Source organism: Podarcis gaigeae (assembly GCF_964106915.1).
Source record: "Podarcis gaigeae genome assembly, chromosome: 3".
NCBI lineage: Eukaryota > Metazoa > Chordata > Lepidosauria > Squamata > Lacertidae > Podarcis > Podarcis gaigeae.
In genome coordinates this window covers 53,450,970-53,476,765 of record NC_139680.1, presented here as the reverse complement: position 1 = coordinate 53,476,765, position 25,796 = coordinate 53,450,970, and the positions used below count along the sequence as shown (strand labels likewise).

The 25,796-nt window shown below is 45.3% G+C and overlaps 1 protein-coding gene across 3 annotated transcripts; it reads left to right on the top strand.

The window, feature by feature from the left end:
* Window positions 1-2,712: 2,712 nt before the first annotated feature.
* On the top strand, window positions 2,713-24,932 carry LOC310840983 (amine sulfotransferase-like; the record flags this gene model as incomplete). 3 transcript variants are annotated; one of them, XM_083731479.1, is made up of 7 exons in its annotated part: window positions 2,713-2,834; window positions 3,954-4,098; window positions 15,484-15,692; window positions 15,946-16,072; window positions 19,670-19,764; window positions 24,124-24,304; window positions 24,670-24,932. In XM_083731479.1, 6 exons carry the CDS (start codon window positions 3,957-3,959, stop codon window positions 24,792-24,794), a joined length of 879 nt encoding a protein of 292 aa, XP_083587605.1. In that variant the 3' UTR covers window positions 24,795-24,932. The 3 variants fall into 3 exon arrangements, with proteins under 3 accessions (XP_083587605.1, XP_083587604.1, XP_083587603.1); XM_083731478.1 differs by having other exon boundaries at window positions 2,714-2,830; XM_083731477.1 differs by lacking the exon at window positions 2,713-2,834 and having other exon boundaries at window positions 3,948-4,098.
* Between the last annotated feature and the right edge of the window lie 864 nt (window positions 24,933-25,796).

Here is a 25,796-nt window from a genome sequence, read left to right as displayed (position 1 = left end):
CCCATGCCAGCCTATAGGAAAAAAGCTGCACTTTATACTTTTTGATAAGAGACAAGTTTGATATGAGACAAGTGCACCCAGAATGTATTCTTTGCATTCTTTGACACACATACTCTATAGTTCACACAGCAAACACGGTCACATGAAAAAGCAGATTCCATCATTTGCAGCTTATAAGAATACGTGAATAAAAATGGTTCTTTGCACTCTTCCAAGAGTTTAGCAACACATACATTCATTGAATCTCACACTTTAGCCAGACTCTGGTATTTATAAACTGCCATAATATGATTTAGTACAGGTTACGCCATTCTCCGCTTCTTCAAGGTCTTTAGAGTATGGATGAGTGAATCTTATCTTTTTTGTTTCCTCTCACTTTCTCACATTTCCACAGTTCTTTTTGGTTCACCATATTTCTGCACCAGTCTGTGTTGGAAAACTTGCCCCCTCGGGAGAGGCTGGCCCCTCTCCCAGGCTCCCGGGGCTTGTTTGCCGGTGATCTACCCTGGCTGGCATCTCCGCAGTCCAGGAAGATCTTGATAGGTGACATCTCCCTGCGTGGAAGATGCACACCCCCTTCCCCCTTGCATACCAGCAGGAGAAAGAAGATAGTCAGAAAGTCTATTACATTTCTAGTTTATTTCTGACTGTACAACTGTACAAAAAACATGTCCGTTCACTCAGACTCCTCCAAGCAACTGATGCAGACTTCCTTTACACAAGCAACAGGAAGGTCTCATATTACACAAAGAACAAGTTCCTGTGAATCGCCCTGTGAACTGCCTGGAACATCCTGTCCCATGGTCAGCCACATCATGTGATGTAAACATCGAGCTGCTTGTTCACAACTGCGTAGTACTCATATTCCAACAGACTGTGCTTTTTAGAAGAAAAAAGTTCATGAAAAATTTTAGTGTCAGCATTTTAGTGTGCATTTCTCTTGATATACAAATTTATAGACAAACATGTTTAATACACACACAACGGTTTTTCTTAATATAACACTTTCTGTAGGATATTTAGCTAAAATAAGCATTATATCATATTATTTGTAAACATGGTCCCTTTCCATTGGAAAGCTGTTTTGCATAATTTGGATATGTGTGAATTTTGATGGATGAACTGTAGCTGTATTTTTGTTCACATACTGTTTCAGGAAGTTGAAATCTGGTTGACACATTAAACCATGTGTGAATACATGTGTATTTACACATTAAACCTTGTGTAAATACTCTTTAAAGACACTGCATTTCAGTATACGCTCAGAGTCTTCCTTCTCTGCCTGTAGATATTTTTCCTCAGAGTGGATTTTACACACACACAGCCCAGGAGTTACACTTCTAGCCAGCTGAACCCCAGAACCAAACTCTCCCCTCTGCCCTCTAATTCTCTCTATTGCTTTTTCTCTTGATGTCCAAATTGTTGACTCCACCCACCTCTGCCTAGCTGTGCCCACAGCCAGGGACACTGAGTATATGGGGTGGAGGGGGATTCAGCCCCCTCAATATTTGGGGGCATAGGACTCAGGCCAACTTGAAGAGGAGATGCGCGTGGTGCAGCCCAGTTGAGGAGAGTGGCAGTCTTGACAGCTCCTTCACATGCTGGAGCCAGGTTCCGATGGGAGCCTGTTGGGGGCCCCTGGTCACCCCCACCAGAAAATGTGTCCAGTGGATAGTGGACTGAGTGGGTCTGGGTGGGCTGGGGTGTGTGTGTCATGCATGTGACATCATGAATACGTAATGCACTCCCCAATGTTTGGTGCAACATAGCGCACCTGCCCACAGCCTATGAGATGGAGGTTACAGCTCAGTACTCTGGTGGAATTCTGCGGCATTGCATACTCTAGTCTTTCTGAGCTTTCCATCAGAGATGACTTGTAAGGGCACTAAAACATCTATCAGTCCAACATATTTGGGATGGAGAGTACGGCATAAAATATTTGGGAGAGTAAGACATAAAGGTTGCTACTTTTCTTAAATAGATTTCTAAAACAACCAATGCTAATTATTTAGTAAGTTTTATTAAAACAAATAGGGATTATTTTGGAGTTGAAGTTGGTGTTATTGGGGTGTAAGTCAGTGTAGGCATGTGTGTACAAATAGACATCCATTGGTGAATCTCAGGTCTCTCTTACCATTTGAGCCCATTTTCTACTAGTGGACCTGAGCAAACGTAATACTGCATTTATTTCTTAAATTGGCAAAGACCACTGTTGATATTGGCTGTTGCTTGTGCAAAGAAACAAGTTCTTCCCCTGTTGTTCTTTCCATTATCAGCCTCTATGCTCCTGTGTTATCTTTCTTTTCTTGCATAACATGCCAGGAATGATTTACTAAGGAGGAGCCATCAATTTAATCAAACTCTTATTAGCTAATGGAATTTGATAAAGCAGTTTCCTTGAGAGCTCTGAACGTGAGCCTTGAAAAGCTGAAATACTCCAAACTGCAAGAGAGATCACTCTCTCCCTCTCCCTCTTACATAACATGCTAGTAACTTACATAACTTTGACCAAACTGCGGGAGGCAGTGGAAGACAGAAGTGCCTGGCATGCTTTGGTGCATGGGGTCACAAAGAGTTGGACACGACTAAACGACTAAACTACAACAACAACTTACATAACATAAGTTATGTTACCTATGTTTTTACATAACATGCTAGTAACTAAGGAGGAGCCATCGGTTTAATCCAACCCTTATTAGCTAACGGAATTCTATAAAGCAGTTTCCTGGAGAGCTCTGAACTTGAGCCTTGAAAAGCTGAAATACTCCAAGCTGCAAAAGAGATCACTCTCTCCCTCTCTCTCCCACATTTTCGACTCTAAAAACAAAAGGTAGGTAAGTTTTCTTGTAAATTAAACTTTCCAGGGAAAAGCAGGACTACTGAATGACAAACAACTAATCTACTCTTTCTTGCAAGAGTTCTGAGGGGCAACAAGGTATTTCATCAGATGCATGGAAACTCTTTTCACAGTTCATATTATTTTATGCTGTCACACAGAATGCAACATTTGTGTTACCAAAGATTGATAGTTATTTTGAGGGGACTGAATGTGAACTCCCATTGTGCAAGTGGAACCCTGCTGTATGGGATACAACCCTTAATTTATATCTTGGAAAATCAAACGGAGTATTTTTCTTGTTACTATTTTGTACATACAGTGTTTTCCACTAAACAATTGTTGCATTTCTTAGCAATGAGACACAAGAATTAAAGTGATTTTCAGGCTTAATAGCACTGTATGTCATATGAGGAGTAGAACAGAAATAAATCTCTCCAATGATGCCAGGAACAGTCAGAGGCTAACACTGAAAGGAAAACTGGTTTTGCCCCAGTTGCTTATCATCATCATCATCATCATCATCATCATCATCATCATTATCATCATCATCATCATGATGATCATCATTATTATCATCATCATGCATTAATATTATTTCCCCATCCATGCAGTTCCTAAAGAACCCAGGAGGAATTTGCAAGCGTTCCATTTGCAGGGGGAAGTTTTTTGCTTCCTTCCCACCTCCCCTGAGTACAAGAATGAGTGTCAGGATAGCAGCACTGACCAAACTATGATGCCAAGCAGCATAAAGTGAGGCCAAGGGCTGCTATTTTGCATGCTGCACACATGCACTTGAGAAATAATTATGTCAGGGTGAAAGAGAAAAGCCTTATTGTGTGGGGCAAAGCCAGCTTTGAGGTGAAAGCAGCAACATTTTAAAAAACACTTAAAGCAGGGGGGAAAGAATGCTTTGTTGCCTCAATGATGGGTCAAGTCTCTGTTCTTTAAATGATGGACCTTTATGTTGCTCACCTGTGATGGAAGAGAAGCATGAGATTCTGCTATGGGGTCTGCAAGAGGAGTAGGATTTGACAAAATGACAACTCTATTTCTTTGTGATTTCCCATTGTCGCATAATAGAGGGAACTATTCCCTTCTCTTTATTCTTATGCAGGCAATGGAACAAGCCGAGAAATACCTTTTCACATACAAAGGATTCTATTTCCAGCCAGACATGGTTTCAGCAGAGTACTTGGATACCTTGGAGGATTTTGAAATAAGAGACAGTGATGTATTTATAGTCACTTATCCAAAGTCAGGTAAGAGTACATTTTCGTAGGAAGAAACATGATTGCTATTCAACCATGATGGAGACCCACATATATGTAAATAGTATCTATATTATACTAAGGCAAGTTTAAAACCAAATGCAAAATTGAGGTGAATATGGGTAGTATGGAACTTACCTGGTTACATAAAGATGAACTGGGCAATTGTTATTTTAAAGATGGAGTAATATGTTTTCCACCAGTGTCAACCTGTTTGAGGTTTTGAAAACAACATAAATACAAAACAGAAACATTCAAATTTGGTTGCTAGGGGCTTATTGTATTCACTGACTTTCAGATTTTATATGTGGTTGTAAAATGGTGTTTGCAAAATTCTATTCTTAAAAAAACTTTCATACGGTGTCTTTTTATTTCAGCATTTATTTCCCACAGTTTTGCCAATAACGGGGGGGGGGGGGGGGATATCCAATGCAGTTGTGCCCTATATGCAATAACTTCCACTTCCACACCAAAACTTCCTTCACTCTTCTCTCCCCTTGTGTCCCCAGTGTTCCCCAAATCTGCCTTGGAGGGTTGGTGGGGTGGGAAGACCCAATAACTGGGACATAGCTGTCAACTTACAGATTTGAAAATAAGGGACCAGCAGCCTTGAAAATAAGGGACCAGCAGCCAAAATAAGTGATTTTAGGCAACCAGTTAAAAGGATAATTTATATCTGCTCTCCAGATAATTTTGGAGAGCAACGCCGGTTTTTAGCCCTTCGTTTCCAGAGGTTGCTGCTCAAGACACCAGCCGATGAAGCACTGCAATTAAATAACTACAAGCAGCAACCACTTTTCACGCAAAACGAAGTCCAAGCTACGAAGATGCTGCTGCAGTTCTGTATCTTTTCTCTTGTGCTCCATCTGCAGCTCTCAATTCCGTCAGGTGGGGCGGGAGGAAGGAGGGGGGATAGCACCCGAAGTAAACCCGCAGATCAGACCATCTATGCTAGTCTACCACTACAAATCTATGGGAGAAGCGCTTGCGGTCCTTCCCTTATAACCCTTGGAACACCTGCCCGCGCCTCCGCCTCCTCTTCCTCCTCTCTCTGAACTGCTTTCTCTATGGTTGCCCTCACTCTCCTCTCTAGGCTCCTCATCAATTCATAGACCATGCCAGGCTGCCAATCTCATTCGGGTCCTTCGGCGGCACAGCTGCAGTACGGCCTAGCGGGAGCGGTGGCGACGGGCAGAGGGGAGGCCCCAGGCAGAGACGCTCAGTTCAGCGGCCGCGAGGAGGATGGTGGTGGAAGGGTCCAAGGCTCCTACCAGTCCTGGTGGGGAGGGGTTCCCAGAGGCCGAGGCTGGTGAGAGGAGGCCAGAGGGGGGTGGGCCAGGCAGCCAAGCAACACAGTTGGAGGACTTCCGGTCAGCGCCAGCGATTAATGGCGGATTCCCTCTGAGCTCCGGAGGGAATCTGCTCCGCGGGTTCGGGTCCTGCCGCTGCGGCGAAGCGGGGACCCCAAAAAATCACAGGCAGTGAAATGACTGACAATATGGACTTGATTGATATCTGGAGAACAAAGAATCCTCTTGAGAGAGAGGGAACCTTCTTTTCTGAAGCCAAGATGACATGGACTAGAATTGACCAAATATGGGTTACTAGAGGAATTGCACCAAAGATAAAGAAAGTGGAAATCTGCCCAAAAACCTGCTCTGACCATAATGCTGTAAGGATGGAGATGAAGCAAGCAACAGCTGGCTCCTTCAGATGGAGGATAAATGACACTTTATTCAGAGATGAAGAAGTGTATAAAAAGGCCCAAAAAACTTTGAGAGACTATTTTGAAATAAATATGAAGACCAATGTTGAAAAAAGAGTAATCTGGGACGCAAGTAAAGCTGTTATGCGAGGATTCCTGATACAACAAAATGCAATAAAGAAGAGAAGCCAAAATGAGAAAAAGGATAAGATTTTGGAGAAGATAAAAGAAGGGGAAAGGAAATTAAGATCAAAACCAAAGACCCTAGAGATTTTGAGAGAAATTAAGTTATATCAAACACAATATGTGGAACTGATGAACCAAGAAATAGAATGGAAAATTAAACAAATGAGACAAAAGACATTTGAATCAGCAGATAAATGTGGTAAACTATTGGCTTGGCAAATGAGGAAAAGACAAAAATTAAATACGGTTACAAATTTAGAAGTGGAAGGAAAGAACATCTATAACCCAATTGAGATTAGAAATTGCTTCCAGAGATACTTTAAACAATTATATTCACAAGGGCCACAGAAAGAAATGGACATAGACCGATTTCTTGAGATAAATGGATTACAAAAAATTTCTCATGAAAGTAAAATAGCGCTGAATCATAAAATAACTGAACAGGAAATAGAAGGTGCCTGTGCTGGACCCGGGGGAAAGGTACCGTGAGCGTAGTCTGAGTCCACACGAAGAGGGGCGAGGTCCGAGGCGGAGAGCCGGGCGGGGAACAGGAACGCTGGAACAGGAGGCCGAGCAGGGTACAGGAACACCGGATGGTCAGGAACAGGAGGCCAAGCAGGGAACAGGAGCACCGGATGGTCAGGAACAGGAGGCCGAGCAGGGATCAGGAATACAGGAAGGTCCAAAGCCAACAACAACGTTGCTCCCGCAACCTGGGACCGGGCTGACTGGGCTTTTATCCTCTTCTAAGGCCAGGGGCGGTCCCGGCCCCCAGGAGCCCCGCCTCCTCTGGCCTTAAGGCGAGCACTCCTCCTGGGAGCAACCAGTTCCCTTCGCCTCTCTGCCCTAAGCCTCTGCAGATCAGGAGAGGCCGAAGGGTTACTGGGCCCTGGAGGAGGCTCACCTGTAGTCACTGAGTCCTCAAGCCCCTCTGGGGCCAGAAGGGTTTTACCTGGGGCCAGCTCCTGGTGCTCTGCCACAGGTGCAGGCTCTTCAGCATCTAGGCCTTGCCCCAGTTCAGCCGGCCTTGGAGGCAGGGACTCCTGTGCAGGCTGGGATTCCTCTGGTTCATCCTCTGAATCGGAATCCCAGGCCATCACACCATCCCCCCTCCCAGGCCCCCCCCTCAACCGATGGTCCGGACCCGGCTTGCCGGGGTACGTCGCATGGAACTCTCGGAGGCAGGCAGGTGCGTGGACGTTGGCCGCTGGTTCCCAGGAACGGTCCTCCGGTCCGTACCCCTTCCAGTCAATGAGATACTGCAGCTTTCCCCTGCAGTATCGGGAGTCCAGGATGCGTTCCACCTCATACTCAGGCTCTCCCTGAACCAACACTGGCTGCGGTCGGGGACGGTTCGGGTGGAACTTGTCGGGTGGGGCCACCGGACTCAGAAGGGACCTGTGGAAGACCGGGTGAACCTTCAGGGTTCGGGTAACCGGAGACGCAATGCCACAGGAGAGACTTGGTCCACAATAGGGAACGGGCCGGTGAAGCGGGCGTCCAACTTCCGCAAAAGTCGAGAGGGGTGGAGGTGGCGAGTGGAAAGCCAAACCAGGTCACCGATGCGAAGTTCCGGCCCCACCTGGCGGTGGCGGTCGGCCTGGGCTTTGTACGCTTCCTTGGCCTGGTGCAGTTGCTCCACCAAAAGCTGTTGCTGGGACTGGAGCTCTTGAAGCCACTCCGTCACCGCCGGGACCGCGGATGCCGGCAGCACATCTGGAAACAGCCGTGGATGATAACCGTAACTGGCCTGGAACGGGGTCTGCTGGGTGGACGCATTCACCGCGTTGTTGTAGGCGAACTCCGCCAATGCCAGGTGGTCGACCCAGTCATCCTGCTGGTAGCTGCAGTAACACCGGAGGTACTGCTCCAGCACTGCGTTCGCCCGTTCCGTCTGGCCATCGGTCTGTGGGTGGTAGGCTGACGAGAGGCAGACCTCTGTCCCGAGGGTCTGGTGTAATGCTCGCCAGAACCGGGATGTGAACTGAACGCCCCGGTCGGACACCACGCGCTCAGGTAGGCCATGCAGGCGGAAGACATGCTGAAGGTACAGCTGAGCGGTTTCCTTGGCTGTGGGTACAGATGGGCAGGGGGCGCAGTGCACCATCTTGGTGAAATGGTCGGAGAAAACTAGAAGGCAGGTACAGCCACGAGACGGGGGTAAGTCCACTACAAAGTCCAACGAAACCGTGTGCCAAGGGCACGGTGGAACTGGCAATGGCTGAAGTAGGCCGGGGGGTCGCCCGGTAGGGCCCTTGGCACGCCGGCAGACATCACAACCAGCAACGTAGTGAGCCACGTCAGCCTTCAGGCGGGGCCACCAAAACTCACGACTGACCAGATGGGTGGTCCGATACCGTCCAAAGTGCCCCGCTGCTGGGGCATCATGGGCCATCCGGAGAACCTCCAGCCGCAGTGGCCCTGGCGGGATGTACAAACGACCGTGGTGCAGCAGAAGGCCCTGATGCAGGACCAGCCCCGGATACTGTGGGCTGGACCCTTTAGTCAGCTCCCGGAGTCGTTCCTGGGCCCAAGCGTCGATCCGCTGCTGTTTCTGCACCCGAGCCTGCAGTGGCTCCGCCTCCTGGGTGGCCAGGAATGCAGCTGGAGGTAGGATCGTGGTGGGTTCTGCTTGCTGTACCGTGTCTGCATTGTCTTCAGGTTTCCAGGACAGGGCATCCGCCTTCTGGTTCTGAGAGCTAGGGATGTAGCGGATCCGGAACTGGAACCGGGAAAAGAACAATGCCCACCGGATCTGTCTTTGGTTCAGCTTGCGGGTGGTCTGGAGGTACTCCAGGTTCCGGTGGTCGGTTCTCACCTCCACCGGATGTCGTGCCCCCTCAAGATGGTGGCGCCAGACCTCAAAGGCCACCTTGATGGCCAGTAGTTCCCGCTCCCACACAGTATAGTTACGCTCCGCTGGTAGGAGCTGGCGGGAATAGAAGGCACAGGGTAAGAGTGGCGCTTCAGGTCCATTCTGTTGAGACAAGACGGCACCGAGAGCCGTACTGGAGGCGTCGGTCTCCACCACAAAGGGTCAAGAGGGGTCAGGATGTTGTAAGATTGGCGCCCTCTGGAAACAGGCCTTCAACCCCTGAAACGCCTCCTCTGCCTCCTTGTCCCAGGAAAATGGCGTCTTTGGGCGCAGTAGCCGGGTCAACGGGGTGGTGCGATGAGCATAATCTGCGATGAAGGTCCGGTAGTAGTTGGCGAACCCCAGGAACCGCTGTAGGTCCTTGCGGTTCCGGGGTGCCGCCCATTCTCTAACCGCTGCCACCTTCCCAGGGTCCATCTGCACCCCATCTGGAGAGAGCCGGTGTCCAAGGAAGTCCACAGTCCGCTGATGGAACTCGCACTTGCTGAGCTTTGCGTACAAACGGTGCTCACGCAAGCGCTGCAGCACGGTCCGGACATGTCCCACATGGCGAGCCGGGTCACGGGAGTAAACCAGTATGTCATCCAAGTACACCACCACGTACTTGTCTAACAAGTCCTGGAACACGTGGTTGATGTAGCGTTGGAACACAGCAGGCGCGTTGCACAAACCGAAAGGCATAACCAAGTATTCGAACTACCCGTACCGGGTCCCAAATGCTGTCTTCCACTCATCCCCGGCTCGGATCCGAATCAAGTTGTAGGCCCCCCGGAGGTCCAGCTTGGTGAACACCTGTGCCCCTTGCACCCGCTCCAGCAACTCCGAGATAAGGGGCAAGGGGTACCGGTCTGGGATGGTAATTTTGTTCAGGGCTCGGTAATCATGGCAAGGGCGGAGTTCCCCACATTTCTTCTTAACAAAGAGCACTGGTGCAGCGGTAGGCGAGGTGGAAGGCCTAATGAACCCACGCTCCAGGTTCTTGCGCAAGAAGTCCTGCAAAGCCTCGCGCTCTGGCTCTGTTAGAGAATATAAGCGACTCACTGGTAAGGGCGCTCTGGGCTGGAGGTCTATGCCGCAGTCAAAAGGCCGATGCGGCGGCAGCTGGTCTGCCCCCCGTTCCTCGAACACGTTCTGGTAGTCCTGGTACACGGCTGGGAGCGTGGGTGCTGCCTCCTCCGTGGGCGCGGCCGCCAGCGTCTCGGATTGAGCATGGGAACATGGGTCTGGGAAGTACACAGTCCGTTTGACCCAGTCAATCTGAACGTTGTGAGCTTCCAACCAGTCCATCCCGAGCACGAGGGGGAACCGGGGCATAGAGGCAATGTTCAAAGTTCACAACTCCCGGTGCTGCTGGAGACACAGGACCAGGGGCTGGGTCTCCTGAGTAACGGCTCCTGAACGTAGAAGCCGCCCGTCAATTGCTTCCACCTGGACCGGTTCTGGCTTGTTCCGAAGTGGCACCTGATGATGGGCAGCAAAAGCAGCGTCCATATAAGAACGGGTTGCTCCTGAATCCACCAAAGCATGGGTAAGAATCCAGGGCCCACCTGGAGGGTATAAACGTACCGGAACCATAAGATGTTGCAAGTCCATTGGTGCGGGCCCATTCTGCGCTGTTTGGGACCCCCGGTAGCTAGGGCCATCAGCTACTGGGGGTTGGCGGTTTCCCTGCGGCTGGCGTTTCTCAGGGCAGTACCGAGCGTAGTGTCCACTTCCGCCACAGTAGAGACATAGATTCCCCTCCCGACGCCTCACCTTCTCTGCGGGGGAAAGGCGTGGCCGCACTGCCCCGAGCTGCATAGGCTCCTCCGATAACTCAGTTGTGACCGTGGGGCTGCCGGAAGAAACTGGTGCCGAGAACTGGAGGTGTCGTCGGCCCCGGGCCTGGCGACAATCCTCCAGCCGGTCGTCTATCTGTAGACTCCGTTGAATGAGAGTGTCTAGCATGGTGGGGCGTTCCATTGTGGCCAGCTGGTCCAGTATCTCGTCCGAAAGCCCTTCGAGATACTGGTCCCGCAGTGCCGAGTCGTTCCAGGTCAAGTCCTGTGCCAACAGCCGAAACTCCGTGGTATATGCGGCCACCGTGGACTTGCCCTGTTTCAACCGCCGAATCGCCCGGTTGGCTTGACTCCCTTTCTGGGGGTTGCCGAAAGCGGCCTCCAAAAGATTGCAAAACCCCGTATAGTCTGCCAGCAAGGGGGAGTCTTGCCTGAGTAGCGGCAACGCCCACTTGGCCGCCTGGTCCTTTAACAAACTAATCAAAAAGTGCAGCTTGGTGCGGTCGTCAGGGAAGTTCCGGGCTCACCCCTGAATATACAGCTTGGCTTGGGCGAGGAACATGGGAAAGCTGGCCGGGGCCCCATCAAATTTCTCGGGCAAAGCCACTGGGTACTTGCCAGGAGCCGGGGCGTCGGCCCCAGGAGCCGGTAGGGCTTCCAAGCGCTGCTGAAGTGCTGTAACCGCGTCGCTGAGCTGCTGCACGGTGTGAGTCAAGGCCTGGTTCTTCTGGGCCAAAGCCACCAGCGCAGCCGCCTGGTCAGCCATGGCCTCTGGCTCTTCCCGAACGCACCCCAACGAAGGGGGAGTGCGGGTGGGGCGGGAGCAAACTGTGCTGGACCCGGGGGAAAGGTACTGTGAGCGTAGTCTGAGTCCACACGAAGAGGGGCGAGGTCCGAGGCGGAGAGCCGGGCGGGGAACAGGAACACTGGAACAGGAGGCCGAGCAGGGTACAGGAACACCGGATGGTCAGGAACAGGAGGCCGAGCAGGGAACAGGAGCACCGGATGGTCAGGAACAGGAGGCCGAGCAGGGATCAGGAACACAGGAAGGTCCAAAGCCAACAACAACGTTGCTCCCGCAACCTGGGACCGGGCTGACTGGGCTTTTATCCTCTTCTAAGGCCAGGGGCGGTCCCGGCCCCCAGGAGCCCCGCCTCCTCTGGCCTTAAGGCGAGCACTCCTCCTGGGAGCAACCAGTTCCCTTCGCCTCTCTGCCCTAAGCCTCTGCAGATCAGGAGAGGCCGAAGGGTTACTGGGCCCTGGAGGAGGCTCACCTGTAGCCACTGAGTCCTCAAGCCCCTCTGGGGCCAGAAGGGTTTTACCTGGGGCCAGCTCCTGGTGCTCTGCCACAGGTGCAGGCTCTTCAGCATCTAGGCCTTGCCCCAGTTCAGCCAGCCCTGGAGGCGGGGACTCCTGTGCAGGCTGGGATTCCTCTGGTTCATCCTCTGAATCAGAATCCCAGGCCATCACAGTGCCATTCAAAACATGCAACTGGGCAAGTCTCCGGGACCAGATGGGCTGACTTCCAGATACTATAAAGCTTTGAAGGAGTGGTTATTACAAGCTTTGAAGGAAGTCTGCAATGAAATTTTGGAGGGGAAAAGGGCACCAGAATCGTGGAAAGAGGCTTATATTACACTTATACCGAAGACAGAGACTGAAAAGACTCAACTTAAGAACTACCGCCCTATTTCGCTACTAAATGTGGATTACAAAATTTTTGCTGACATTTTGGCTAAGAGACTGAAAAAAGTCTTGATGGAGGAGATTCATAGAGACCAAGCGGGCTTTCTCCCGGGAAGACATCTGTCAGATAACGTAAGGAATATAATTGACATTTTGGAAAAGCTAGAAGTGAATATAAACACTAAAGCAGTTTTGATATTTGTGGACACGGAGAAAGCCATTGACAATATTTCTTGGAGCTTTATGAGGAAGAATCTTCAGGGGATGGGGCTAGGCCAAGGGTTTGAAAACGGTATAGGTGCAATATACTCTGAGCAAAAAGCTAAACTAATTGTAAACAATGTGGTTACGGAAGAATTTAAGATAGAAAAAGGGACACGTCAGGGGTGCCCAATCTCCCCACTACTTTTTATATCAGTCCTGGAGGTCTTGCTGAACATGATCAGAAGAGACCAGCTGGTTAAAGGTGTACAGGTCGGAGCCAAACAGTACAAATTGAGAGCATTTGCAGATGATCTGGTACTTACATTACAAGAGCCAGAATCTAGTACTAAAAGGGTTTTAGAATTAATTCAAGAGTTTGGTCAAGTAGCAGGTTTTAGAATTAATTCAAGAGTTTGGTCAAGTAGCAGGATTTAAACTGAACAAGTTAAAAACTAAGGTATTAGAGAAAAATTTAACAGCTATCGAAAAAGAGAGGTTTCAGAATGAGACAGGTCTAACTGTGGTTAAGAAAGTGAAATATTTGGGGATTAACATGACAGCTAAAAATGTGAATTTATTTAAAGATAATTATGAGAAATGTTGGACAGAAGTGAAAAAAGATTTAGAAATCTGGTCAAATTTGAAGCTTTCCTTGTCTGGTCGAATTGCAGCTATAAAGATGAATGTATTGCCTAGAATGTTGTTTTTCTTTCAAACATTGCAAATTGTGGACAAGATGGACTGTTTCAGGAAGTGGCAGAAAGACATTTCTAAATTTGTCTGGCAGGGCAAGAAACCCAGAATAAAATTTAAGATTTTAACTGATGCAAAGGAAAGGGGGGGATTTGCCCTGCCAGACTTTAAACTTTATTATGAATCAGCAGCTTTCTGCTGGTTGAAAGACTGGCTGCTTCTTGAGAATACAGACATTTTGGATTTAGAAGGTTTTAACAATGTTTTTGGATGGCATGCATATTTATGGTATGACAAGGTCAAAGCACATAAAGCATTTAAAAACCATATTGTCAAGAAAGCATTGTTTAATGTTTGGATAAGATATAAAGACCTATTGGAAAGTAAAACCCCAAGGTGGTTGTCTCCAATGGAAGCGAAAGCTCAGAAAAAGCTCAATATGGAGGCCAAATGGCCAAAATATTGGGAAATTTTGGAACAAGGAGGAGATAGATTGAAACTGCAGAGTTTTGAGAAATTAAAAAATAAAGTGCGAGATTGGCTTCATTATTATCAGATAATGGAGGCATATAATTTGGACAAAAAAATTGGCTTCCAGGTGGAAAAATCAAAATTAGAAACAGAGCTGTTAGAACCTAAAACTAAGATTTTGTCAAAGATGTATAACTTGCTGCTGAAATGGAACACTCAGGATGAAACGGTGAAATCTGTTATGATTAAATGGGCACAAGACGTTGGACACAACATTATGTTTGCTGACTGGGAACAGTTATGGACCACAGGTATGAAATTTACGGCATGTAATGCCTTAAGAGAGAATATTATGAAAATGATTTATAGGTGATACATGACCCCAGTCAAGCTTGCAAAAATTTACCACTTGCCTGATAATAAATGTTGGAAATGTAAAGAAAATGAAGGTTCATTCTTTCACCTTTGGTGGACGTGCCCAAGGATTAAGGCTTTCTGGGAGATGATCTATAATGAAATGAAAAAGGTATTTAAATATACCTTCCTGAAGAAACCAGAGGCCTTTCTCCTGGGCATGGTCAGCCAATTGGTGCCAAAGAAGGATAGAACATTCTTTATGTATGCTACAACAGCAGCAAGAATACTCATCGCATAGTATTGGAAGACACAAGATCTACGCACCTTGGAAGAATGGCAGATGAAGGTGATATACTATATGGGACTGGCAGAAATGACTGGCAGAATCCGAGACCAGGGAATAGAGACGGCGGAAGAAGATTGGAAGAAATTTAAGGACTATCTTAGGAAACATTGCAAAATTTATGAATGTTAGAATGATGTTGGTTTAGAAATTAAGTGGTTTTCAGCTGTAATGATTAAGTAAAAAGAAAAGAAAGGTTAAAAATTAAATGAAAATTAAGGGAGAGGATTTGTTGAATTAATAATTAGAAATTGGAATACAGAAAGGGGAGGTATGAGGAGGTCGGGGAAGTAAGTTATAAGAAAATAAGGGATTGAAACTTTACTTGTTTTTAATGGTTTTTAGTTTTGTATTTTGTTTTTTATATTTGTTATTTTTTGTGTTTGTGTTTTGTTTTTATTACTTTTTTTGTATAATTTTTGAAACTTCAATAAATATCTTTTTTTTTAAAAAAAAAAAAAGGCAACACAGTTGGAGCCTCCCTCCTCCCTGGCCAGCAAGGAGGGAGGGAGAGGAGCTGCTTCCTTTGAAACCCGGGAAATTTAAGGGACATCCATCAACAAGGGACCACAGCGGGACATGGCGCTGGGATAAGGGACTGGGACTGTCCCTCCAAATAAGGGACGCTTGACAGCTATGAACTGGGAGTGGGAGAGGAGAGAGAGGGGAAGTTCTGCATTGTATAGGCATTTAAGACTTGGGTGACATGAAGAAAGGCTTCTGCAACTGCCTTTTGCCTATTATGTTTGTCTCACTGGCCATTTGTCAACATTCCTGTTCCTACAATGCATTGATAAAAAATCATGGTTTGAATCCACTGAATCAAAGTACTTTGGAGAACAGAAAACTTTCTTTTAATTTCCTGGTCTTTGACTGTCATTTGTATAATGTTCTGAGAAGAATCTGGAATAGCGTTTTTGGTAGCTTTCTAAAAAATAAAGGAACTTATTAGCAAATATTGTTCTGTCTTCCCAAATCCTCGATGTAGAAACATGTTGTTCTCAGTTATTTCACTCTGCAAAGTACTAAGTACATTCATGACAATGAATGAATGAAATAGGCTTATTCTCGTTTATAGGAACAATATGGACTCAAAATATTTTGAGCTTGATTTATCATGAAGGTCACCGAGATGGAACTGAAAAAGTGGATTTACTAGACAGAGTTCCATGGCTGGAGTACAAGCTCCGCGATGTGGATTACATCATTCGTCCATCACCTCGCCTCTTTGCTTCCCATGTCCCCTACTATTTGGCACCCAAGGGATTAAGGAACAGAAGAGCAAAAGTAGGAAACAGCACATTTATTATTTGATCAAATTAAACATTTATCTTGTCTTATTTAAATTAACATCTGGGTTTCTGTTAATATTTCTCCGTTTCTGAGGGCAGTTCAGAAATTTTATGTGTATACATCCTACTTCAACAACCTGGTTCCTGGCACATTTCAGAGCAACAGAAATAACTACAGAAGCAAAACAGAAGAGACAGTAGGAACAATAAGATCAGCAATAGAATAAAATTTGTTGTTATTCCTGCAGGTTGTTTATGTGGTCAGAAACCCAAAGGATGTCTTGGTTTCCTATTACCATTTTTCCAAAACTTCACGCAAATTAGAAGAGGTAGAAGATTTTGGAATTTTCATGGAGAGGTTTTTGGCTGGAGAGGGTAAGGATGATTTCCTACTCTAAAATGAACAACTTTTTAATAATAATTTTAATAATAATTTTGATTGCAACCCAATGACAGACTCATTACAACAATGCAATACAATTACTAATACCAATCATTATGTCTATCTTTCCCGGTTGTTGTTGCTGTTTTCCAGCATGCCTTGCCAGACAAATTTTGAAACATCTTTTTGCCATTGTTTGAAGTATACTGCACCTCTGACTACAGGTACTGATTGGAATAAAAACAGCATTCTTATCAATACATTCTTTTTGATCAACGAGATTCTCCCCCACAGTGACAGGTTTATTTTCCATATTACACTTCCATATTTCTTTTTATTTCATTTCATTCCATTCCTTTACATAATTATCTTTCAAAATGTTTATATTTCTAGCTGTTAGCCATACACCAAGGTATTTTACCTTCTTTTCTACCACCAATTTTGTTGTTTCTCTAAATTCATTTTTCCATTGTTCCGACATATTCTTTAACAGAAGCTTTGTTTTATTTTTATTTAGCCTAAAGCCTGCTACTTGTCCAAATTGTTTAATTTTTTCCAGCACCCTTGGTATGTTGTCGAAGGGGTCTTCTACCGTTATCACCAGGTCATCCACAAAAACTTTAATTTATATGATTTTCAACCCACTGTTATTCCTTTAATGCTATCATCCATTCTTATATTCTTTGCCAGATTTCTAAGGTTAATATAAATAATAATGGAGATAGGGGGTAACCCTGTCTTGTTCCTTTTGTTATCTTACATTTTTCTGTTATTGTCTTGTTTACAATCAACATCGCCTGTTGTTCAAAATAAATGGCTTCTATACCATTTAAGAAAGTCTGACTGAAGTCCATCATTTCAATCATTTTTTTCAAGAGACATTATCAAAAGCCTTCTCTGAATCAACAAACATCAGTGCCGCCTGTCTTTCATCTCTGACCTCTAGATACTCAATCACATCTATTATATTCCTTATGTTATTTTTCATCTGTCAGCCAGGTAGAAAACCAGCTTGATCCTGATGTATCGAATCCTTCAAAATTACTTACAAACGTTCCGCCATAATACTGGCGAACAGTTTATAGTCATTATTCAGCAGAGAAATTGGTCTATAATTTTTTACTGCTGTTAAATCAGTATCCTGTTTAACAACAACAACAACAATAGTAATAATAATAAATTTTTATTTGTACCCTGCCCTCCCCAGCCATAACCGGGCTCAGGGCACCTAATATATGCCTCTTTCCAGGATTCTGGGACTTTCCTTGATCTCAGGATGTTATTCATAATTTCTTTCAGTGGCTCTGAGATGTACATTTGCAGTTTTCTGTAATATTTTGTGGTCGGCCCATCAGGTTCAGATTTGTCTGGTTGATAGCTTGTTGAAGTTCATTCATTGTTATTGATGCGTTTAAATGTATGGGGTTTTTTTTGAAATTTTTGGTAAATTGTTCTCCTTTAAATATTCCTCTATTTTAAATTTGTTTTCTTTGCCGGCTCTGTATAAATTCAAGTAATACTTTACAAATTGTTATATCCTTCAGGTCATCTATTATTTTTCTATCGACTTCAAGCTTGGAGATAACATTAATTTCTTGTTTTCTCTTTAACTGCCATGCTAATTATTTCCCTGGTTTATTTGCAAATTCAAAATTCATTTATGTTATTTTTTTATTTTCCATTCTATTTCTTGGTTCACTAGCATAGAAAATTGTGTTTTTATCTCTTTATATTTTGTTTTATTTCTTCTTTCTTAGGATCCTTTATCAATTCTTTTTCTTTTTAAATTAATTCATCCATAATTTCTTTTTTCTTCACATCTTTTTCTTCGCATCTCTCACCTTCTTTTGATAACCTCCATCTTCTTGTTGGATTTTGTTCACCTCTTAATTCCAAATAAACTGGGTTATTGTCTGAAAAAGTCATTGGTTTTATTTCTGTCCATTTTGATTTTGGCACTAAGTCATCTGAGATCCAAATGAAGTCAATTCTTCTGGCAGATTGAGAAGGGTCTGGAAAGTGAATGTATTCTCTATCATATACATGTTTGAATAGTAATGAACCTTATCAGTTCCTTGGCAATTTCACAGATCCCTTTCATCTTTCTGTTCAGCTAGAGATAACTACAAAGTCGTACTTCCAATTAAATTAAATTAAATTAAATTAAATTCCAAGTCCTTTTAGCATTTTCTAGTTCAGCCCATAAATAATAAAGGATATGGAAAAGACAGCTCTAAGTTTCCATCGTAAATCTTTTGCAAAACAGAGCTTCCCTCTCTCTTTCCATTTTTCTTCTTCACACATAGTTCCATTTAATTTTGTATTCCATATCAACAATCCAGTGTCCTCCTTCCTCACTTGCACATATATAAATTGGACTAGCATTCAAGGGAGGGTTAGCATATCATAAATGTAAAGAAATAAAAAACTTTGTATAAAGAAGACGTAGGCTCCCCTCCCACTGTCTTTTGTACCGAATGAAGTCTTCTCTCAAGTTCAAACCTTGATGACCTTGCAGTTGATTCCGTTCTGCAGTTTGTAATCTCATCTCTTCTAGCACATGCCTACACATTAGTCGAAATTAAGCTCTCATTAACAGGAGAACCTCTGTTTCTTAATGGCGGCATAGGAGGATTATCGGCAGGTGGAGTGCTTTTGCACTCAACAAATCCCTGCCTTTAGCATTCCATGCCAGAGCAAGAGTCAGGTACCGAGACGAACTGCGAGTGAAGCGCGGGAAACATGCAAGGATAATAACCCTCAATCATCATTGGTTTTCACTCGGCAATGATTTCCCGCTCTCTTGAGAGCTGCTTCCATCAAGGCAGACAGGATCCAGCAGCTTAAAATGAATCTCTTTTGTCCCTTCATCCTTATCTCCTTTGACAACAGATTAAAGAAATTCTCTGTGTGGTAAGGAACGTTTTCAGAATGCCATGTCTGATGCCATAGGTTACTCTGAGGAAATGCCACATCCATGCATCACAAAGAGTCTCCAACTCAGACTCCAACTACACCATTTTATGCCACTGGTGAATGGTGCCCAATGACGCAGAAGGAAGGGTGTAGATTTGGCCAACTCCCAAAGGAAATCAGGTGGATTTATATTCTCTTTGCATCAGGATGCAGCAGCTACAAATCATTACAAGGTGGAGCCCCGAATCCTTAATCAAGTGTAGAGATTCGTGTCAAGTTATAACTAAGAAACCCTGACACAGTCTCTTAAATGTTGCAAGTATTAACTGCCACACCATATAAGGAAACTGGCAGTGTGGGAAGGAAGGGGGCTGGAGGAAGGCTAGACTGATCTCAGCCCACCCATCACTCTTCCATCACATTGCCTGGAAGCACAGAAGGGAGCCTTAAAATGCAGAACTCTTCTGCAAATTCCTTCTCTGAGAAAGTGTTTGGTGAGGGTGGATAGTATTAATTCAGCTTCTCTTTAATGGTTTGTAGCACTGCTGGTTCTTAAATTGATTCCTCTAAATTGTTTTAATGGAATTTATATGTTTGTACTGCTTTTCTCTGAATGTTTTTCAAAAAAATCACCTGATCTACATTTTATGCCAAATCAACTTCTTTCCCATCAGTACTTGCAAGTTTATGGTTGGACCATGTAGAAGGCTGGTACACTCACAAGGATGACTTCAATATTCTATTTCTTACCTATGAAGAAATGAAGAAGGTAAGTTATCAAAATGCTATGCAGTCTGATATTAAACATCCATCAAAACTCACCTTTACAAAATTATTTATTATTATTCAAGTGCCCTCAGCTGCTGCTTCCCCTGCTAGTCTCATCTCTTTTCTAAAGGTTTTTTTTAAAAAAAGACTAGTGGGCCATGGACTCAGGAGCCGCTTTTCAGACCCCAGACTGCAAAAAGTGCACTGTAACCATTTCCCCTGAGGGATTATGGGGCGATAAATAAAGTGTCATGATCCCAAGTAAGATATGTCATTTCACAGGCCCTCTGATGCTGAAGAGAGATTTCACAGAACCTCCCTTGTGTCTTCAACAGGGGCATTTATTTATTGACTTGTGGACTCAGTTGAAAGAGCTGCCCCATAATATAATGCATTCCACATGGCTCATAGAATAAAAGCAACAATGAAAGTACAATATAATGCAATGGCAATTATTACAAACTAGGCAAATAAAGATGCAGGCTGCTTGTTTCCCCTGCTTGTATTCCTGAGAACGGGGCCTGACAGGCCTCTGTACAGCACAGACGGTTCTTTTTAAAATGTTTTTAAATTATTCTTTTATCCTTTTAAATTCTTTTTTAGCTTAAATGTTTGGTTGCGGTTAGGGATTTGCTTAAATTTAGTATGAGTGTCGTTTATTAAATTATTTTTGGTTTCTATTGTTTTATTGGTTTTTTGTTTAGTTTGTATTTTGTTTTTAAGGGGTGGGGTCAAGGCTGCCTGGGAGTGGGCCCCAGCCAACAGAATGGCTGGGGCAGGTTCCGCGGGGGGGGGGGGATGTACTGGGACAACCAATCTCAGTGATCACAGGTAGGAGGAGGAGTTACGCTAAGACCAGACCATGTCATTATCTGAGGACTATTCCTGCCTCCAGGTCTGGTCTTGACCGGATGGATACTGGAATCAGCAAGGGATACCCACATGACCTGAAGGTGTAGCTGTGCAATGCCAAGTCAATGATTCATAAGACCACTGCCATCCATGACTTGATCGTGGATGGAGGACTTGATCTGGCATGTGTGACAGAAACTTGGTTGGATGCAGCAGATGGTCCTGTTCTTGCCGCTGCTTGTCCACCAGGTTTCTCTTATGCACAACAACCCAGGTCATGTGTGTGTGTGTGGGGGGGGGGGTGTTGCAGTGATTTTTAGGAAGTCATTAGCTTGCACCAGGTGTCCTATTGGGAAGACTCAGTTTTTGAGTGCATGTTCTGGAAGTTGGGCAATAGGGGCAGTACAGGATTCCTTTTGGTGTACCAACCTCCCTGCTGCACCAAGGATTCGCTGCCCGAGCTGCTTCAGGTTGTGGTGGATGTTCTCCTGGAGACACCTGGTTTGGTTGTCCTGGGGGATTTTAACATCCACACAGACATGACCTTACAAGGGGCTGCTCAGGACTTTGTGGAAAGCATGGCCTCCATGGGGCTGTCCTTAAATAAGTTTGGCCCAACTCATAGCCGCGGACATGCCTTAGACCTGGTGTTCACTTCTATGGATGTGGATGACCTGACACTAAGTAAAAGCGAAACAAAAGAAGTGCCATGGTCAGATCACTTCCTGGTGCAACTGGACTTCTCCGTGACCTCTGCAGGGAGGTGGGACCAATTCAGGTGGTCCGCCCCCTGCACTTAATGGATCCAAATGGTTTCCAGAGAGTGGTAGGGGCTGTTTTATCCCATGTTGATGGCCTTTCAGCTGATTCCCTGGTGGCCTGCTGGAATGTTGAGCTAACCAAGGCTATTGACTGTCAGGCTCCGAAGCGCCCTCTCAGATTGCATGGAGCCTGGACAGCCCCTTGGTTTTCCCCAGAGCTGAGGACGATGAAACAATCACTGAGACGGCTAGAGCGTCAGTTGCAGAAAACTCATTCTGAATCTGAGCGGATACGGCTTAGAGCTCAACATTGAGCCTACCACTTGGTAGTGGCGATAGCGACAGCGAAGAGGACCTTCTTCACTGTCTCTGTTGCATCTGCAGAAAACAGCAGCAGGAGTTCACAATTTAATGGAACCACCTGTGCCATCAGGGCCCGGTAAAGGCCCCAATATCTTCTGCAATGACTTTGCAAAGTTCTTTGCAGATAAAGTCTCTCAGATTCAGAATGAGGTAGATGCCACAGTGGGAGCAGGGCTGGGGCGGGAGAGCGCTAGAGTCCTGTCTAGTCAGGTTGTATGGGATCAATTCCAATCTGTTACCTCCGAGGATGTGGACAAGCTGCTTGGACGAGTGAAACCAACCACCTGTCTCCTTGATCCTTGCCCATCCTGGCTAATAAAAGTGAGCTGCGAAGGGCTGGGCAATGGGCTCTGCAGGGTGATGAATGCTTCCCTCTGTGAGGGAGCCTTCCCAGACCCACTGAAAGAGGCAGTCATTAAACTGCTTCTTAACAAAAAAAATCTTTAGACCCGGCCAATATGGCCAACTATCGCCCAGTCTCAAATCTTTCATTCTTGGGCAAGGTGATTGATCAGGTTGTTGCTGAACAACTCCAGGCACACCTGGAGGATGCGGACCATTTGGATCCCTTCCAGTCAGGATTCAGGCCTCATCATGGGACTGAAACTGTCTTGGTTACACTGGTCAATGATCTCCAGTGGGCTAGGGAAAAAGTTGAAAGCTGTTTCTTAGTTCTGCTGGATCTCTCAGCGGCCTTTGATACCATCTACCATGGCATCCTTCTGGACTGTCTAGAGGGGCTGGGAGCTGGGGGCACTGTCATAGAGTGGTTCCGCTTTTTCTTCCTGGGCCGTATGCAGAAAGTGGTATTGGGGGAATAGAATAGAATAGAATAGATTTTATTTGCATAGCCGACAGGCCATAGCATCACAGGACAAACACCAACAAAAATAAAACTTGGCAGAGGTAATAAAATAATAATAATAAAACGTAGTAATAATAATAATAATAAGAGCCTAGGGGAGAAATCCGGGTAACGACACTGATGTCATTCAGATAGCAGCTCTCAGTCTCATTGCTCTCTCGATAAATTTGGCAACCTTCTCTGTTGCCAAGCTGTTCTGGTCGGCTAGGAGTGAGAACAATTTGGCTTCACAAGAGCGGCCTGGGATGGCAGATAGGAGCGGCGTAATGGTCTCGTCCCTGAGATCTTTATATAGGGAGCAAGACAAGAGAATGTGTGACATCTCAAAGCGCCAAAATACTGTCTCGCTTTTACTTTACGAAGGGGGGTATTAGGGGATGTGTGTTCAGACCCTTGGGCTCTCACTTGAGGAGTGCCTCAGGGTTCCGTCCTCTCACCCATGCTTTTTAACATCTGTATGAAGCCGCTGGGAGAGATCATCAGGGGGTTTGGGCTGGGTGTTCATCCGTATGCGGATGATACCCAGCTCTAGCTCTCTTTTAAATTGGAACCAGTGAAGGTGGTGAAGGTCCTGTGTGGGTGTCTGGAGGCAGTTGGAGGATGGATGGCAGCTAAGAGATTGAGGTTGAATTGTGATAAGACAGAAGTACTGTTTTGGGGGGACAGAGGGTGGGTAGGTGTGGAGGGCTCCTTGGTCTTGAATGGGGTAACTGTGACTCTGAAGGATCAGGTGTGCAGCCTGGGAGTCCTTTTGGACTCACAGGTGTCCATGGAGGTGCAGGCCAATTCTGTGTCCAGGGCTGAGACCCTACTTGCCTTGCCAGAGTGGTGCATGCTCTGGTTATCTTCTGCTTGGACTACCGCAATGTGCTCTACATGGGGCTACCTTTGAAGGTGACCCGGAAACTACAACTAATCCAGAATGCGGCAGCTAGACTGGTGACTTGGAGTGGCTGCTGAGACCACATAACACCGGTTCTGAAAGACCTACATTGGCTCCCAGAACGTTTCCGGGCACAACTCAAAGTGTTGGTGCTAATCTTTAAAGCCCTAAACAGTCTCGGCCCAGTATACCTGAAAGAGCGTCTCCACCCCCATCATTCTGCTCGGACACTGAGGTCCAGCCCCAAGGACCTTCTGGCGGTTTCCTCACTGAGAGAAGCGAAGTTACAGGGAACCAGGCAGAGGGCCTTCTCGGTAGTGGCGCCCACCCTGTGGAACGCCCTCCCATCAGATGGCAAAGAAATAAACAACTATCTGACTTTTAGAAAACATCTGAAGGCAGCCCTGTTTAGGGAAGCTTTTAATGTTTGATTAATTATTGTATTTTAATATGGGTGGCTGGGAAAACACAGCCAGATGAGCAGGTTGTTGTTGTTGTTAATAATAATAATAATAATAATAATAATAATAATAATAATAATAATAATAATTCTGCCTGTTTCATGAGTTTTAGTCACTAGGCTGTCAGGTTTCTCTATTGTTAATGGCCTGACATTTAAACCCCGTTCCATTTCAGGATCTAAGAAGCTCTGTATTGAAATTATGCAACTTCCTGGGAAAGAGACTGACGGAAAAGGAGGTGGATGCTGTTGTGGATCAGGCTACATTTAATAAAATGAAAGCAGATCCCAGGGCAAACTATGAGTTCTTGCCAAATGATTTAATAGACCACAGCAGAGGGCATTTTCTTCGCAAAGGTAAGTCAGTGGCAGATCAAACTGACTTAGTGCGGCTTTCAGAATTCCCGACAGATTCACTTGGCACCTACTATGACATTTGATAGGCACAAAGTGATGGTGATTTCATTTTTTCCAGTCTTCATGAAACTCTCAGTTTCTGGTGTTTCCTAATTTTAGAGTTCTATTATGTACTTTCTCTGTTGTTTTTCCCTTCTTCTAAATATGTATATTTAAGGGTGGCATAGTTGTCTTTACAATCTGGAGTGTGGAAACTTTTTCACACAGAGGGTCATATTCCTAACTAGGGATGGAATATATCTGGAGTTATGGATATTTATTTGACCACCACAATGCACTTTCTTTCTGTCTGCTTCCTGGGCCAGGCACTGTTGGAGACTGGAAGAACATGATGACAGTCGCACAAAGTGAAAGATTTGACAGTATTTTTAAGAAGAGAATGGAAAAGCTACCCTTCAAGTTCTGCTGGGACATCAATGAGGAATCATGAGTCTGCCTTCAGCTTGAAAGGAGGAATTAAAGTGTATGCATTTAATCCAGGCCTATTTGTAAGAGTTAGGGGGGAAAACATCTCATGTGGCTTAATAGCTTCCTAATGCCTGAATATGTGTAATATTTTTTTTTTAAACCCACTACAATACAATTACATTTGTACTGTAAACCTCTTCTCTTTCTGCATTCCAACATGTCTTAATTTTTGACTCCATGTGCAACAGTCAAGGAATCCCAAACTAACTATTGGGATTAGTAACTGTGTTTTAATGAAGCTACTACTGGATTATTGCAATTGAAAATTAATAAAGATTATTGTTAAAAAAACCTAACTATTGGTGTTGCAGATGCAAATGTAAATCATACAAGTCATTCAAGTTATTTATTTATTGTTGGTGGAATTCCACTTCACACTCTTCCAGTTGTTCTCTCAGGACAAACATTTCAGTTTGCCAGGTGGCACAACCCCTCCCCCCTAACCTTCCTTTCCCTCTGCACTGTTCTTGGGGTTCTCCTGAAACCCACAGAGTCATTTTTGAGGGTGTGTCAGGAATATGCAGGGAGGACAAGTGGGGAAAATGGACAGTGCATGTTTGATGCCCATAGCAATTTCTTTCATGGGTCAGGTTGAAAAGGGGCAAATTCCATCGAGATCGTGAAGCAGAGAGAAAGGGTTAAAACAAATTTTGGGGAATGGAGGAGGTGAAATGAGGACCCCAAGAAGCATCTGAGTCCAGGGAAGAGGCCAGTAGTAGAGAAATGTTCTGCCCTGAAACATTGGACACCTCAAGCCAGACACCGCCTGCTGTGGAACAACCTTGGTGCCTCTTGCAGTCAGCAAGAAGCCTTCTCCTTCAGGGGAGGAAACTAGAGTAAATTCAATGCTAAGCCATTGCCAACACTGCCGCCATCTCCTCCAAGGACACAAAGATGCCTGCGCCAGTGCAAAAAATCCTTGCAGACCCAACCCACTTGAAGGGTGCCTGTTTGCTTGATAGTC